At 42.3% G+C, this 17,473-nt stretch overlaps 1 protein-coding gene across 1 annotated transcript; it reads left to right on the top strand.

Moving 5' to 3' along the window:
* Positions 1 to 1,465: 1,465 nt before the first annotated feature.
* On the top strand, positions 1,466 to 17,359 carry LOC141758989 (uncharacterized). The gene is made up of 12 exons (XM_074620867.1): positions 1,466 to 1,914; positions 2,621 to 3,454; positions 3,572 to 3,752; positions 4,581 to 4,720; positions 7,233 to 7,798; positions 8,172 to 8,445; positions 8,604 to 8,799; positions 10,780 to 10,964; positions 11,389 to 11,484; positions 11,925 to 12,089; positions 12,856 to 12,949; positions 14,428 to 17,359. Exons 2-12 carry the CDS (start codon positions 2,638 to 2,640, stop codon positions 14,489 to 14,491), a joined length of 2,778 nt encoding a protein of 925 aa, XP_074476968.1. The 5' UTR covers positions 1,466 to 1,914; positions 2,621 to 2,637; the 3' UTR covers positions 14,492 to 17,359.
* Positions 17,360 to 17,473: the final 114 nt, after the last annotated feature.

Raw genomic sequence — 17,473 nt, 5'->3', positions numbered from 1 at the left:
TGATGCGTTATTTGACTTTTTCTCTCCCCCTGACCGCTGGAAATACCCAATCAGAAACTCATGTGCGACCCCCTTTGGGGTCTCGACCCCCAGGTTGAGGACCACTGCCCTAATCAATGACAAAAATGTTTATAGTCCTAGCTGGATTTTGCACCAAGTTCACCCTAATAAACAAACCAAGTCAAACGTAATACTAAGTTTAGCCTTGACCTCTTAACGCATCCCTAACTAATCCTGATTAATCTATTGCAGAGAATCCATTAAGAATGGGAAAGCGATGCAGGAATACAGCAACAACATTTGTCGTATTTTTAAACCTTCAGTAATAAAGTTTAACAGAAATGAACATGGATTCCTAATTCTTAATGATGAACAGGAAAAGTGAAATGTGCATGTGAAATTATATCAAAGTATGAATTAAATTGTGCAATAAATATGCTCACATAGCCTAAATTAATGATAAGATGTGCTGTCCCAATCACCCAAATGTTACCATAAAAAAAAGGTTTTGGGTCAGTTTACACAAAAGGGTAAGCCATGCCTCCTTGGAATATGATATAACCTTCATTCCTCCATGTTCAGTATTACAGAAAGGGTTCATGTGATGGGTATTTGTATATATTTATGGCAAGAAAGCTTACACAAGAAATTCAAAAGCTGTCCCAATCACCCTTAAAGCTTCAGTAGGCAGAATGTTTTTGACATCATTGGGCAAAAATTCCATAATAACCTTTCAGCATTTTGAAATTCAAGTGTTCTGAGAGAAAACTAGACTTCTGCATCTCCTCATGGCTCCTTTCTCAGGCATTAGAAAATCTAGCCCGTGATGGGAGGCTTTGACCAATCACAGGTAATTTCAGAGAGAGCGTTCCTATTGGCTGTGCTCCGACTGGTGGGCGGTGCTTGGTATTTCCTAAACTGATCTCAACATGGGTGCCGGGTCACAAACTTTCTAATTTTACAGCTAAACAGTAAACTACAAGATGTTTCTGAAAACATTTCAGGCGAGAAATAAGCATTACAGTAACAGAATATTGATTCATATTTGATCAGCGCTGCCTAGTTTGACTGTTCGGTCGGGGTTTGCGAGTGATGGCTACTCAGAGATGGCAAGGCTCCAGCTTGGATCTGATTGGTTGTTTTCCTCCGGTTTGTAAAATCTTGCAGATGCCATTAGGAACACCGGAGGACACCAGAAGACACAGAGGCACATGATTTTTTTCCTTTTACCCGGGTGATTCATACGAGTAAGAAGTTACAAACAGTCCCTTTAATCATATTTGCTCCATTTCTACCCACTGCGGATTTAATTCACCCAGAAAATCTTATATAGGCTATAAAACCAGCTGTTGATAAAGTCAGTTGAGTTGTGTGGTGGAGGTTATAGAGGGAGCGGAAGTGATGACGTGATGGTGGGCGGGGCTTGGCTGTCATTTAAAGTGTTACACTGAGCCCCGCTGTCCCCTAATCCACAAAGTGGGGTCAGGGGCCCCCTTCAGGTCTTTTATATTTTACAAGGCTTCTTGGATGAACTGCATTATTTTTGCATCTAAAAACAGAAATGAGTTTTCCAGTGTAGATCCTTAGTGATAATATAGTGGGACTGTTGTTTACACTTACCAGTTTCTCTGCTGGGTTTTTACTGGTGTTCTCTCTTCAGCTGTGGCTGCTGTCTGAATGTCTGAATGGTTTATACTGAGCTGTAGAGAAGGAGAAAAAAAGAAAGCTAGCTTCCCCTGGCAGGCATCATCCCCCTCAGCAGCCAGTCTGACCGCCCACAACCCGGGGGGAGAAAGTGCTGCTTTGTGAATGAAGGGAGCGGCGGAGCAAGAAAACAAAACTTTAACTACATTATTTCCGACTGGAGAGGTTTCTACGGTGCAACAAGGACCGACAAAGGAGCGAGGAAACACAGTAAGTCACGACGAGTGTGTGTGTGGCACTGATAGAAAGCACATTGACCGTGGGGTTTTCTTTCGACGGAAAGATGCAGCCTAAACCGTGACTGGAATAACTGTCGTGAAGATGGGAGATGATTTCAACACTCTATTGACTATTTCTTCACTTTAAAAAACGTCTGTTGTTCTTTTTCCTGCAGAGTGACTGTCGGGCAAACTAATGCAGCTTCTTTATAAGACGTCTAATTTATAGCTATAACCTTAAAGCTGTGACGCTTTTAGGGGGATGATATGTGATTGGTAAACTTGCATCATGTGTTTGAAATTGCTCCTGAAAAAAATTATACAATTTATGCTACATTATCTGCAACATTTTCACCGTTTCATGCAAAAGTTTCCATCTGCTTGCCCCAGTGTGTGTGTGTGTGTGTGTGTGTGTGTCGCAACATTACATGAGTCATGCAGAAGACGTGCATGTCACCATGAACAGAAAATAGCCTCATAGAAGACTCATTCATGATGTTATGAGGTTGCTCCTCCAGGGAGTCTGGCTGTTTCAAGTAGTAAACATAAGATTTGATTACAGTGCTTCTGATACAGCCTCTTCTGTGTGGCTCAGATTGTGTTTCGGTGCTCTAAATAAGATCCCAGTATTGTTTGAGTTTAATAAACCAGTTCTTTTTGTTTTACTGAGGAATGCATTTTTTTTTTTTTTTTTGCAGAGAAAAAGCTGTAAATCATGGTGGTCAGCTTTCTCTGTCTCTGCCTGGCGATGGTAGTCAGTGGCGAACCCTGCCTCATCATCAGCGAGATCAACGCCGACAACCCCAGACTGGACACCACTGAGTTCGTGGAGTTGTATCACACCAGTGGACAACGGGCGTCTCTAGACGGCTACACCCTCGTGTTCTATAATGGGAATGGAAATATAGCCTACAAGGTGCTTGACCTCAAAGGTCATAGCACCGACGACAGGGGGTTCTTCCTGGTGGGCTCGGTGGACATGCTGCCCAAACCGGCCATCCCCCTGCCTCCCAACACAGTCCAGAACGGCCCGGACGCCATCGTCCTCTACCACACGTCTGCTGCTCGCTACAGCGAGAAGATGAACGTCACGGCCAACGGGTTGGTGGACGCCGTTGTGTACATGACTCGTCGTACGGGGGGTGCGGAGTTCCTCGCCGAGACCTTGACGCCGGGAGAGCCGGCCTTTGTGGAGGACGAGACGGCCCTCGAGGGGGACGAGTCGATCGAGAGGTGCCTGCTGTCCGAAGATCGCTGGGGCTTTCAGGTGTCCTCGCCCTCCCCGGGTCAGAGGAATAACTGCACCCCGCCCGCCGCCCCGGCGACCAGTCCTGTCATCACTGAGTTGAAGCTGGGAGGAGGGCAGGTGGACGGGTTCGTGGAGCTAACAGAGGCTCCAGCTGCCTCTGGTCCTCTGGTGCTGGTTGTATTGGATGGGAGGACGGACAGGGTCAGCGTGAGCGTGGACGTGAATGTGGACACCCCCAGGAACGGGTTGATGTCTGTGACCATAGAGAAGAGCTACATGAAAGGTCAGGGTGCTGTGGGTCGTCGTGATAGAGCTTCAATGCATTTGGGTCCATTTTCATTCATTCACTCACTTTCGTTTTGTTGTAAAATTCTTTGTTCCTGTTGTGATTTCGTCTCAGGAGACGAGTCTGGGGCAGTGGCTATTTACGGCGGCAGAGCCTCAGACTTCCCTGTGGGCAGTCCACTGAGCCAGATACAGCCTCTGGATGCATTTGTGTTTGCTGGACCTGGAAACAAACCTAGTGCCAACCTCACAGAGACTCTCATCCCGGGCAGAGAGCCCTACCAGCTCAGCAACAGGCAAGACACTATGATAGCTTCCCACTCAAGTAAAAGCACCCTAATTTGTCTGCGGTAAGAGGTGGAAAGAATCGATGCTAGTTTGGTGAGCTCATGGTGTATTTTTCAAATGTGTTAGTAACATCCAGTGGTTATTTTTTTGACGCCCTAGTCACAAGTGTTGTGAAATACATTCCGTTAATTGTATTTCACCCCGGAGAGGGTCAGCTTGTGACCACTGTTCCTCTTTGCTGATGCGTTACTTCCTGTTTGGCGTGAGTCATCACCGTGGAGCAGTATTCACAAGAAGGTTCTCACTCACTCGAACTCAAAGACACTGAAATGGACTTTCCCGTAACAACACTCAGATTTGACCAGCGAGTTTAATTTGCACCTCACTGATGAAAATTGAGAGTCATACAACAAGACTTACAGCCACGCTAGTGTCTCTGTGAGGCTGAACTGAAGCACAATAGGGCTCTGAGCAAAATGCTGATGTTAGCACACTAACTTGGTGTGTAAATCACCAGTTTCATCCCGATACAGTATTATATCGATTCTTTGGACAATAATACGATATGAATGTCATGGGTTGAGATGTTTCACTCTGAACCAGAGTGTTGCACCAACTGACTGACAGCCACGCCGACTATAAAGAAATGTAGTACAACAATTAGTATTTGTATTTCAACAAGGTTATGTTATTGGATAGCAGTATGATGTGCTTTTGTTTACCCACTGCAAAATATGAATGTGTCATCCAACGCTAACCAATTTTAATATTAGAACCCTTCAAAATAAGGGTTGATGCCTAAGTGTTGATTATTAATGATGTCATTATTTTGTCAGTTTGAGAGAGGGAGGCTTCGATCTGAGTCGCTGCGGCGTGGCCACCTGGGCCAGAGATCCTGGTGTCTTCTGGGAGGCCCCGCAAACTCCCGCACAGCCCAACCAGTGCCCCTGGCCAAAGATCTGCCCGCATAATAATGGTGAGTGTTTGCTTCATGACTTTTGAATTTATATTAGTATCTCAACATTATTAGGATCTGTATGTTGTTTGATAAAACTCATGAGAGTCAGTCGACTCTGAAGAAAAAAAGGATTCCAATCCCACACTTTCTGCTTTCTTTCTGCATTTTACAAGGAAGGGAAAAGGTAACACATGTCTGATTGACTGGCAGTAAAAAGTCCCACCTGATTTAGACCTTGTGCAATTGATGTAATGCATGGCCATGAGTTAAGTATGACTGGGAATAAGATCATTGAATCATGGCAAAGACTTAATAATGAGAACGATGCCACGGTGTGGCCGTGAGAAAATTCAGGATGACTCATCTGCATACAGAGGCTGCTGTTATTTGTTGAATAATTGGCACATGCAGACACGGATCCTTTCAAATTGATTTTTTATTCATATTGGGGAACCACCGAGTAATTCTCAGAAAGAGATACACCCTCAAAACGCAGACAGTCTGCTGACCTCGGGGAAGTTATACATTTTATCATCCACCAGCTGAGGAAGTTGGGAACAAAGCTACGTCACTGGAACACATATTGCAAATTAAAGAACTAAAAGTGGATGGAGGATCTGGCCATTAAGAGAAACGAAAATTGAGGACCTGTGTTTATTAAAGGTCACCTATTATGCAAAATGCACTTTTCCATGTCTTTTAAACATCAATATCTGTCCCCAGTGTGTCTACAAGTCACCATAGTATCATAAAAGACCATCCTCTCTCTTTTTCTCCTGCTCCGTTTGTCCGGAAATGGGTGTCGAAAAACACTGCGCAGCTTTTCCTTCTCTTCTGACGTCGTTAGAGAAATGCAAGCCATGTAAGGGTTTCCTGGTCGAACCAGAGCAGAACCTTCAGTAGCTGACCCCGCCCCACAGCGCGTCACTGTCTCTCCTCCTCAACCGAACTTGAGCAAAGTAGCTCCTACTGTTAGTCTGCAAGAACCAGCAGAACAGGCTTCATGTACTCCCATCATCTAAATATAACATGTTCTTTCACAAAGGCTTTATGTAATTACACTGTTTAAACAGATGATATTTATATATTGTATATATTTGATGTCATGCATGTAGCAGAGTACAGGTAGTAAATAGTGACTGTAAGCAACACAACACATTTCTGTTTCACAGTCAAACTTTATTTGAGTTGACAGATGACAATATTAATTATTCACAGCATTTGTAATCATCTATGAACCTGGAAATGAGCATAATATGAGACCTTTAAAGAAATCAGGAAAGCCTGTGGTTTCCCATGTGGACTCCTTTAACATCCCATGAACAGATGATGAGCAAAATGTTTGATAGAATATTGTGCAAAATCTGACAGCGAAAAATAGGTTACAAACTGCATTTTTTTCCAGCAGCTAATTAAGATAAAGTAACGTAGTTCTAACAAAGATGATGTTACATGATTGTAAGCTCGAGAACAGCTACTAAATGGACCTTGTGGTGAGATTGTTTTCTCAACTGCTTTTTCTGATGTCAAGAAAGATCTTTGAACCTCAAGATCCTTATAATCCGGACAGATTCTGATCTTTATTTATTACAGTATTAAGCATGAGATGTCAGCCCTGCCCTGCGTTACACCCAGATAAGACCTCCAGGTTAGCCGAACCTATGTGGAAGAGAAAACAAATGGCTGTTGGTTCAACTTTAACCAGCAGTACTTCAGTCAGAGACACATCAAGAAAGTCAGATTTTGTGGGAAAGGCTTTGGTTGGGGAGTTGGAGGAAATTGCAGCTGGAAGCTGTGCTAGTAATAGATGGAATCAGCAGAGTAATAGTGACAACTGACTTTTATAAAGGCTCCCGAGTACACTATGAATGTGGATGTTACTGGTCAATGCATGTATGATGCATCAATGAGCCAATGAATGAATGAGCATGTGAATTACACACCTGACACCGATCAGCTGATGTGAGCGCGATTTCAGTGCCTGAACTAACGCAAAGGTCCTTTGGACTTCGTTGTAGCAATGCTGGCATGTTTCCAGATCATATCAATAATTTAACTTAGTGAGTACAATGTTATCATAAGTGTATTTAATTATATTTAACTTTATTTCAATGGCCTAAGTTTCTCTCTATAATAAATGATAAAATAAAGGGAAATATATATATATATATATACTGTGTATGTATGTATGTATATATATGGATACAAAGTATCTGCTACAAGCTTGTGGTTTTCTTTGTTTTGTATTTTAACAAATCAATGCTAAATACACTTCTTGCCAATGAGAAGATTGATATAACTCTCATACCTGTCTGTTAAATATGTAGCTACTAATAGTTAGCACAAAGACTGGAAGCAGCTAGCCTGGTACTGTCCAAACTAGGTAACACAATCTGCCCACCAGCATCTGTAAAGCTCTTTAGTTAACGTGCTATATGTTGTTTTGTTAAATCCATACAAAAACCAAAGTGACGTAAAGTGAAACTATTCCTTTAACAACAGCTATGTAATACCTTCCTTTATGCTTTAGCGATTCCAGGAGGTACAGATTCACCGCCTCACCTCCCACCCTGGGGCAACAGTGACTTCCTGATCAACGAGCTGAACACTGACACACCTGGCGCAGCTGAGGACGGCGAGTACATCGAGCTTTGGCACCCGTCAGGACGCCGGGTCTCCCTGCAGGGCATCTGGATACTGCTGTTCAGTGCACACAACAACAGACCCTACAGGGAGATCAGCCTGAGTGGACACTTCACCACCTCTAAGGGCTACTTCCTGCTGGGCAGCGACAGGTTGGTTCCGGCTCCGTCGCTCCGCCTGCCCCCCAATACCATCCAGAACGGACCAGACGCTGTGGCGCTCTATCGCAGCCCTTTTGGCCCACCGTCGGTCACGCAGAGGGGGATCCCCACCAAAGGCCTGCTGGATGCAGTCGTGTACCGGCAGAGAGGATCTGATAAGGAGGCGCAGGAGCTGAGTAAAGCTCTGACCCCGGGACAGCTGCCTCTGCTGGAGGATCCAGAGGTTCTGCCTGGTGACGAGGCCCTCAGCCGCTGTAGAGGCCTTTACCCATACGACCTGTCTGCTTTTTCAGTGAGTACAAAGGGAGAAGGTTTCATTTCATTTGCTGCATTTACAAAATGGCAGAAACGCAACAAAGAAGACAAATGCTCATTAAAACTAATGAATACTAAGAGCAGCAATTAAAGGAATAGTTAGCCATTTTAGGAAGTTTGCTTATTCTTTTTCTTGCCAAGAGTTAGATGAGAATATCAATACCACTCTCCTGTCACCATGAGCACCAGGAAGTTGCTGCACATATTTCCCAAAATGTTGAACTATTCCTTTAAATATTTGGCTAGTTTTTGAGCAGAAGCTAAACAAAATGTTTTCTCTTATTTCACTGATATTTAAATTGATGCAAATGCATCCTTATTGGATCATAATCATGTCTGAAATGCATCAGGTGGCTCCACCCACACCTCTGAGGGAGAACAGCTGCCCCCGCCCCCCTCCGGCCCCTGAGGGCGTGGTCATCAGTGAGGTGGCTTGTGGCTATTGGACCAATCACAGCCAGCAGAGGGGCTTTGTGGAGCTACACGGGCCCCCCATGACGGACCTGAGGGGCCTGGTGCTTTCCGTGTTCGACCAGGAGCGCAGTGGGACCGTCATTGCTCTTCCTTTGACCGGATCTGTAGACCAGGATGGATTTTACATCGTTGGAAATGTCACCGGAGCAGGTGAGGGGCCGGATGAGACCTTGTGAAACAAAAGATTTATTTTTCACATTCTTAATAACGGTCTCTCTCTGTGTCCTCTTCCCCCTTCTTTTTCTTGTTTTGTACCCATTCCCACCATCTCTCACTGTACTCCTTCACCTCCTCTCTCTCCTGCATAGATCAGACTTTCCCGGAGGGCTCCACGATGCCGGTACGAGGAGCAGTAGTCCTGTGCTACGACCTGTTCAGTGTCTGTAGAGCTGGCACTGCTCTGACAAACTCCAGTCTCAGAGACGTACTTGTGTTCAGTGAAAACCAGCAGCTGCTCTCCTCTCTGTCCACCACCAGAGGGAGACAAGTGATTCCAGCTACCAGGTAAACGCACAATAAACCCAACAGCAGGAATCACAGATCCTGGTTAAGGACCTTGGTTCCTGCTAAAGGCAGATTACCATGGCAATAATGCTGGTAATGCAGGTTAAGCTGAGAAGACAAATAAATCAAAATCAAATCAAAACATCCTACGGACCAGTCAATATTTTAGGAAATTATCAGACAGGATTCTGATATGTGACAAGTGTTACGACCTGGCTCAGGTAGCCTTAACAAAAAAGGAGACATATCATATGCACATTTAACAAAAGAAGCTTTATTAAACCAAATTTAACCAAATCAAGTCATTTTAAAAGCGCTTTCACAAGCCATAGTCCATTTGGCTAGTCCGAATCAGAGTGAGATTGTTACTTTGGTTTGTTTTTTCTATTTAGTCCAGTTCGGTTTCATGAACAAATTTAAGGTGGACAAAATAAAAATTAAAAAAAAGGTGGCGTGTAGGATGCGAAGGAGCGAATTTCTCTTTTTCGTCTCAAGAGCTGCCACTTCTATGCAGGGAATCGCAGACATTGACATATTGCTGTCAAAGTGTTTTCACTTCGACTCGGCACTGATCTACTGTGACACATTCCCATCTCTTCCAGTTTATCTCGAATGAATTCATAAATGTCACTATTTTTGTGGACTTTTTTGAGCACATTCTGTATGTTCTCTTCGACCCAAATGTCAAGCAAACATCAGACTTCTGCAGAAGTCCAGGTCAGTCCTCTCCCTCCTCATGTTAACCTGTCATTTACCTGTGTTCATCTGACCACGCAGACAGCCTGAGTTTTGATTCGATTGGAAACGGTCCGAGACCACCTCACAAGCGGTTGTTTTGGTCCGCACCAGAGTACAATTACTGCATTCATAACCGCCTAGACAAATCGCACCAAACTAAAAGTTGCCTTGTGAAAGCGTCCAAAGTGCCTAAATAAGTATTGCTAAGATGTGGAGGGTAAATGAAAGCTGGGCCCAGGTGTTCCCACTTAGCCCTAACAATCCCCTGTCACCAGATACCTGGAAAGCCTGCCAGGGAAAGGCAGGGGTCATCACACAAGTGACAATACTAAGAAACATGTTTAAACACATTAAATCACTTCACTATTTATAATTATTTCTTATATTAGAAATCTAAGAAAGTGTTTAACCAGAATTAACACGTTGATTGATTTAAAGCAGCATGAAGCATTGTCGAGAACAAAAGAGAAACCCTTTTAGAGTTTCTTTCCAGGTTGAAAAGGTAAACGGTTCAGCCACATTTGTGTGGGGGGCAACACGACCAACTCAATTTCCCGAAGGCAGCTGATCACAGTGATTGGCTCAGTGTAGCCTACAGCAGCACTCATACTGCAGCCCAGGAGAACACGAGGCGGCTTTGCCAACAGACACTTGACCGTTTCCCCCAGGTTGACAGTTTTGGGGCAGCTGATGGACTGGGTTGGGGCTAACCCAATTAAACACTCATTCTACCACCACACCAAATGCCAATCTCATATTCAACACTTTAAAGTTTCTTTAAGTATTTATCAGTTACTTTTTGAAATCCACATGAACCACTCTTCTCATCTGCATAAATTAGATCCACCACACAGCAGTTAATTTAAAAAGAAAATACATTACTCCAGTTAATTCCATCTTCCAAAACAGTGGTGAAGGACATCAGGAGCAAATGCCAGGAGTTTCATTAAAACTAAATTATGACTGGAGTGTTAACAACATGCCAAATTAACCAGCCAAATTGCTTCCTCAGTTACCGTATGATGGGTTGCTGACGAGCAGTGTCAAATTTAAAAGGCTATTTTTTAAATGGAGTCCGGCGCAGTGTTCACTCCTAATAAAATGCACCATGACATCACTTCTAGCTAACTTCTGTAAACCTACATCCTGTTTTTGCTTTATGTCATTCTAGGCAGACTTTGTCATCCTTATTACTACTACTGTGTGTATAGGTCCGTATTCATACATGTGTTGCATGTGCAGGTCAGTGGAAGACGGTCCCGTTTCGCTCAGCCGGTGTTCCTGCTGCGAGGTGAGGAGCCCCTCTTCCTGGACAAGCTCCTCGCCCACACCTCACAGCGCCAACCTCTGTCCGAGCTCCGCCTTCTCAAGTCGCATTGACCTTTGCCTCGGACCGCTGTCCAGTGACTGGCAGGAGCAGTCGGGAGGTGAGGCGTCATAACTTAAATGAGAAAGTGAATAGAATATGGTGTAAGGATAGATGGTGTCATTTTGCACAGATTGTAAAGCTCATTGAGGCATTTAAAACATTTTTTTGAACATAAATATACTTGAAAGTGCATAGAAACATTGCTTACATAACTTAAAAAGAATACTGCAATGAGGTGTGTCCTTGTGCCTTGTGGTTAAGATGCTGCGGCATCCCTTGTTTCCATCTGGGTATCTTTGCATGTCATGACCCTCTCTCTTTATCCTCATGTCATTTCTGTCTGTAGCTTAAGTCAACTGTCTAATAAAGGTGAAAATTAGGGGGGGAAAAAAACAAGAAAATGAATGTACAGCAATGAAGATAAACCCTTAATATGCAAATCCACATTAAAAAGCTGACATCCTCTTCTCTGTTTGTCCCAGACTGCAGCGGTCTAATCCAGGGGAAGAAGGTCGCTGAGGTGGCCGACTACCTGGAGCAGAGGTGTCACTGTGGCATCTCTGCCTTGTATCTCCAAGGTGAGGCACTTTTCATTCAGTATCAATTCAAATCGTCACATTTGGCTGATTTTTAATGCAAGAGACCGCTGACGCTGTGTGGGAGACCTTGACAAACAATCAAGACAGCGGTGGATGACGCTGTTGCCTTGGAGTTGTAAAGTAGGGATAAAGAACTGTAATTATGCTGCCGGAAGACACCGTTGTAGAGTCCAGGTTCGGAGAGTTTAGTGGTAAGTAATTCTCAGAAGGACATTATTTAGAGACAGACAGGTTCAGGTGTGACTATTTCCTTGTCATTAACACATCCTGCATCCCACTGATACACTAAATGAATTGCAATCTTCAGATGTAAACTCCCATCTCCTGTTTCCTGCTTACAGAATCTACCAAGCTAAAGCACGTCCTGAACACTTTCATATGTAGGTAATTAAACATTTGTCTGTCTGTCTGTGCTCAAGGAGCCAACTTTACCTGTGTGTCCGGGTGGCTCCGAGTGTGGGGGAACATCCAGGCGCTGTCGGACCATCAGAAGGCGCTCATTATCCAGACGTCGCACATGCATACTTTGTATCCACAGGGAGACGTCTGCTCTGCTCCAAGCACGGACCGTTACACAAGCACAGGTTAGCACTACAGGCCCAACGATACGATCTTATGTCATTTTTAAACATCTTGTGATATGCTGAGTATTGCGATAAGATATATTGAAATTTATTACCTTTTTCCAACTGCAAATTATGTTTGTCAACATCTGTCTTATTTAATACGATACATGATTTATATCAATGGATTCCTTAGGTTTTCTAGTTTCACAAGATACCAGTATCGCTCTAGCTTTAAGACTGAGCCCGCGACGACCTCTGAAAGACAGCATAGCGGCCGGGCCCAACAGCGGCCCGTCAGATTGTTAAGAGGGTAATAGTTTACAGTATATAATAATAGATTGATATTTGATGTCCGCGTATCGAAATGATATTGCCACACAAAATATCGCAATAGTATGCTATATCGATTTCATATAGCATTCATATACCCCCCACCCCTTAGTTAGTACCAACCAGCGCAACAAAGCATACACAAACAGTCGGTATATGCTTAAGATGCTATGTGTCACAGCTAGTGCATCATCATGAAAAACAGAGGCTGACCAGCTAAATCAACTGATTAATAGTATAAATCCATAATAATAATAATAGTATAGACTGCATCCCATCAGGTCTGTTTTGCAAAGACGACTTTGACGGCTTTCTTTGCGTTAGATTGTAGAATCTGAAGGAAACAAAATCTGTTGCTGCTTTAAAGTGTCGTCAGGATGTTTTAATTGCCATGTTTAAATGTATCAACTTGTTCAGAAAGTGTAACTGAGTTTTTAATTTGACTCTCTCCTAGCGTCCGCCCTGGGGTTACAGATAGGGCTGATAGTAGCAGTGCTCCTGCTGCTGGGACTAGGAGCTGCTCTGTTCACATATTTCTACAGGAGGAGGTGAGGACTCGTATTATTTTACTCTCCTCATCTCTCTCTGGTCTGCATACTGATCACAGATATTTCTAACTACCTCTTTACATCATGTCAACAGCATTTCATTTCTATATTCTTTGCTAGTTTGCTGGACATCATCACAAAGCCAGATTATTAACATTTGTTTATTCTTTTGACTAGTAACGCTTCTTTCGATTACACAGTGATTGAGTTTTGTGAATAGGATATTTAAAAATAAGTGTGTAATTGAGAGTCAGATTGCTCATTTAGCTCCGTTGTTGGGTGTCTCGCACTGAAAATGTGTTTCTTTAGTTTCTTGAAGATTGATACCACTCTCATATCTGTACGATTACAGTAAATATGAAACTACAGCCAACTGATGATTAGCTTAGCTTAGTATAAAGACTGAAAGCAGGAGGAAACTGCTACTCTGTCCAAAGTTTTTAAAAATGTGAGCTTTATCGGTGCTGGTAGACAGATTTGGACAGAGACTGGCTACCCGTAGCCTGTTATTTAAAGGAAACATGTTTATCACTATGAATTAGGGTTGGGCAATATGACAAATATATCGTCAAAATTATATAAAAATACCCATTGTATATATTTTTCTATATTGTTTCTATCGTGATATAGGCTAGGCTTATATTTATTTCTTTGTTCTCTATAATTTAACTTGAAACTTGTGTTCATTTTGCACTCAAGTTCTTAAAATGAGAGAATACTCAGTCCTTTCACACAGGAGTATACAAAAATAGGTTTTATCGTGTGGTTATTTTATGTAGACTATTTATTTATTGAATTACCGGAAAACATTATTATTATTATGTTATATTGTAATATATATCATTATCAAGATATTAAATTACCTATATTGTGATAGAACATTTTGACCATATCACCCAGCACTACTATGAATTTGAGGTTAAAAAAACTTAAAAAAAATGAGTTTTTTCTTTATTTTTAATCCATATTTCTGGCCCATTTTCAGTCTTTCTTTTCATTTTCCAAAAATGTGAAATGTCAGCAGTTAAATGTCAGGTTTTGGTGTCAGACTGTAGCTCAGAATTAAAGAACAAGATCTTCATTATTGCCTTAACATTTAGACGCCACCGTAGGACAGTCATGGTTGTGGTTGAGATATAGATTTCTCCTCCGGCTATAACATCTTACTCCCACGCTCCTACTGTACTTTTTCTTGGCTGGAAAAAACTTGCCCCTTAATGCTAGTGAGCTTTTGCTCTCTTCACTTGTGTGAAACTCAGAAATAATTATAGAAACTTCACGACCGTGCTCAGGAAGTTGTTGAAAGACATTCTGGGAAATGCAGCAAATCACAGACTGAAGCAGTGGTGCTGTAGTAGATTAGGGCAGAGTGGGGTACTTTGAGTGGAAACGGTGTTGTAATTGTGATGTGCAGCTCTGAAAGCATTAAGGCTCGACTGTGTATGTGTGTGTGTGTATAACGTCATCTCTGTTGTCAGGCGCCCTCTGGACTATTACACCATGGAGCTGAGCGAACACGCAGAGGGACTGTCCGATCTATAATCCAGGCATCTGGAAGTTGCATCGTGTGCGTGGGAGGACTTCGGCAGAGAGCGAGGGGTAATCAGAGGTTCATTTGACCTGTACGTAACTGATTTTGCGGCTGTTTTTTAAAACAAGCGCCACCACCAAGTGTCCTTCTGTGTGTCTTTGGAAGATCGCTGACGAAAATGACTCGTGGCGTGGTTGCGTCCAGCATGTGGCATGTGATATTTCATGACACCCCGGTGACACTTAAATCAGGCAACCCTTGAATTTAAAATAAGATAATAACATATTTTTCTAAAGGTCGGTGCCTGTGAACAGTGCTGGTTACTACTTTTAAAGGTAAAGGAAGATAAAAGGGATGATTTTGTTTTTAATACTTGAGTCCTAAATGGTCATTTTTGTTGACTTGTACATGTTACTGTGGAAACAGCCTTTTAACTTAAAAAAAAAAAGTGTAAAGAACCATGCTATGCAGGCAGCTCTATCAATTTAATGACCTTCATCACATTTTCAGCTGGTACGGTGTTTTAACAACAGACTTTATAACCAAGATAACATTCGTTAAGCTCACATTTAGGGTCGACTTCCTGCTTTGTTTTCCTGCTACATGCTGTAAAAGTCCATTTTTAGGCTCTAGTCTCTCAAAGGGCTCGGTTGTCTTTTTAAATGTGAATGTCTTTAGCTAACTTGTGATGAGTGTCTGTAACCACTTTTGTATGCTTACTTAAAGCAAACTGTTTACATTTTCTTGATGGGAAATTAGAAAAAAAAAGGGATGTGAGAGAATGAAGAGTATTTGTTTCTAGAAATGAGAGATTGCTTAAGAAAATCAGAACTATTTTATGTTTTTTTTAGTGGCTCAGAAACCTCTACTGTGCCTTTATACGTGTGTGTGTGTGTGTGTGTGTGTGTGTGTGTGTGTGTGTTATTTGATCAGCTGATTCATCATTTATTAGAGGGAAAGCACAGCCATCTCTGCTGCAGCCATAAGTGTAAATACTATGGATATGTTGTTAGTTATTCTCAGGGGGGGGGAGCAGTTATCGCCAACTGAAGTGATAACTTATTGTGGAAATGCAGAAACTAGCTGGGGTCAGCGTAAAAAGGGACATTTTTTTTTAATAGATTCCATAAAAATCAAAAAAGATATGATAAATAATCATAAAATTGCCAATACAAAGTGCCATGAAATAAACGTATAAGCCTGGATATGCTCCATTTTTAATATAGTTGATGTGCCGCTTACCTTGTAATGTTGCCTTACTCGTCTGCTGTGGTGCACAGAATTAGTTTGTTTGCTTTAACTGTATTTGCGAGGAGATTTTCCTCCTCAGTGCCATTTTCCCCATTTCTAATTTCCCAGTATTTACATTTATTAAAGGAGCAGTGTGTAGGATTTAGTGGCATCTAGTGGTGTGGTTGCAGATTGCAACCAACTGAATACCCCTCTGCTCACACCTCCCTTTCAAGCGTGTCGGGGAACTACGGTGGCCTTTAGTTAACGTAAAAACGTGAAAGGCCCTCTGTAGAGCCAGAGTTTGGTTTGTCCGTTCTGGGCTACTGTAGAAACATGGCGGAGCAACATGGTGGAGTGTTGCTAACTCAAGTTAACTCAATAGGAAGGAAGAGGCCCCGGAGCTGTTGATGTCTTACACAAAAGGTTTATTGAAGCTTGATCAAGAAGCAATTGCCAGGTCTCCACCATTGAGGTGCTCTCTGCGTGAAGGCCTCACGACTCTGCCCTTCCTCCCTGGTGCTCAGTGAGTGTTTTACCCTTATTATGTTTTGACTTACTCCGTTCCTCTGGCATCTCTGACCCTGGTTGCCACAGCGACTGGCTCTATGGTCCCTACTACAGACACAGCTGTACAGATAATGGTGGCTCCACTAGACAGGACTCCAACCCAATAATGTCAATAGAGGGACACTCAGAGAAACACTCTGACCTCCCGACCAAGGAGAGAGGAATATTCCATCACAAAGAGGACCCGCTCCCTATGTAGATATGAAGGGCTCATTCTAAGCTAAAGAAAAACACAATGACTCTTAGTTTCAGGTGATTATACACTAAAGAAAACATAGTTATGATATTATATACATTAAATTATATTCCATTTCTGCTAATAGATCCCTGAAATCCTACACACTGTTCCTTTAATACACCTCTGTCGAGCAAAATGTACCTTATGAAATTAGATTTATTTTACAGCAACGCTGCTGCTTTCATTTAAGTTCAGCTACTTTGTTAAAAACAATGAAAAACTAGATTTAAAACCAGCAAAATCGTGTAAATTAAGCCCCCCCCCTCCCTTGAAAGGATGTTATGTAATGTTCATAAAAATGTCTTTTATTGTAAATGTCTATATTTTTAGGTTTTGTGTAAAATGGTACATGTAGAAAGTTTTAAACAAAAAAAAACAGAAGGAGGCACCAAGTGTTCGCACTGAAGAAGCTACAAAATGTGACACTTCTGCTCAGAGCTCTTGTTTAACATGAGAATGGTGTTCATCCCTATATATACTGTATTTATATATATATATATATATATATATATATATATATAGCGCACTGACAACAATCGTAAGAAGTGGAAAAGAATTCGATCAGGAGCAGCAATGTTCAAATCTAACTGTAAGTTAAACCAGAAACTTAAAATTGTATTTACTGGGCACTAAAAGTCTGTGTACATGCAGCAGAGATCTTACACACTGAAGAAAAACATGTCTCAGAGAACACTGGAAAGAAAACTTTGCATCCCCATGTCACAATTCAAAAGCTTTCTTTCCGGCGTTTTCTTTCGTTCCAGTTTATATCCCCCCGTTTTCCTTCCAATGTCATGCACATGTAGCAGGTTTGAAATAAAATACTTCCTCTGATGTGCAATTTGTGCCGTTTCACTGTTGTTTATCGACCCGCCGCTTGTCCCGCTCTGACACTGCTCTCTGTTTGATATGCTCCACTTTCCTCCCCCAGTTAGTCCTCAAATATCTAATTATT

The sequence above is a fragment of the Sebastes fasciatus genome, chromosome 20 (genome assembly GCF_043250625.1).
Source record: "Sebastes fasciatus isolate fSebFas1 chromosome 20, fSebFas1.pri, whole genome shotgun sequence".
NCBI lineage: Eukaryota > Metazoa > Chordata > Actinopteri > Perciformes > Sebastidae > Sebastes > Sebastes fasciatus.
Note: the sequence above shows the minus strand (reverse complement) of the source record. Positions and strands in the feature narration are given on the sequence as shown.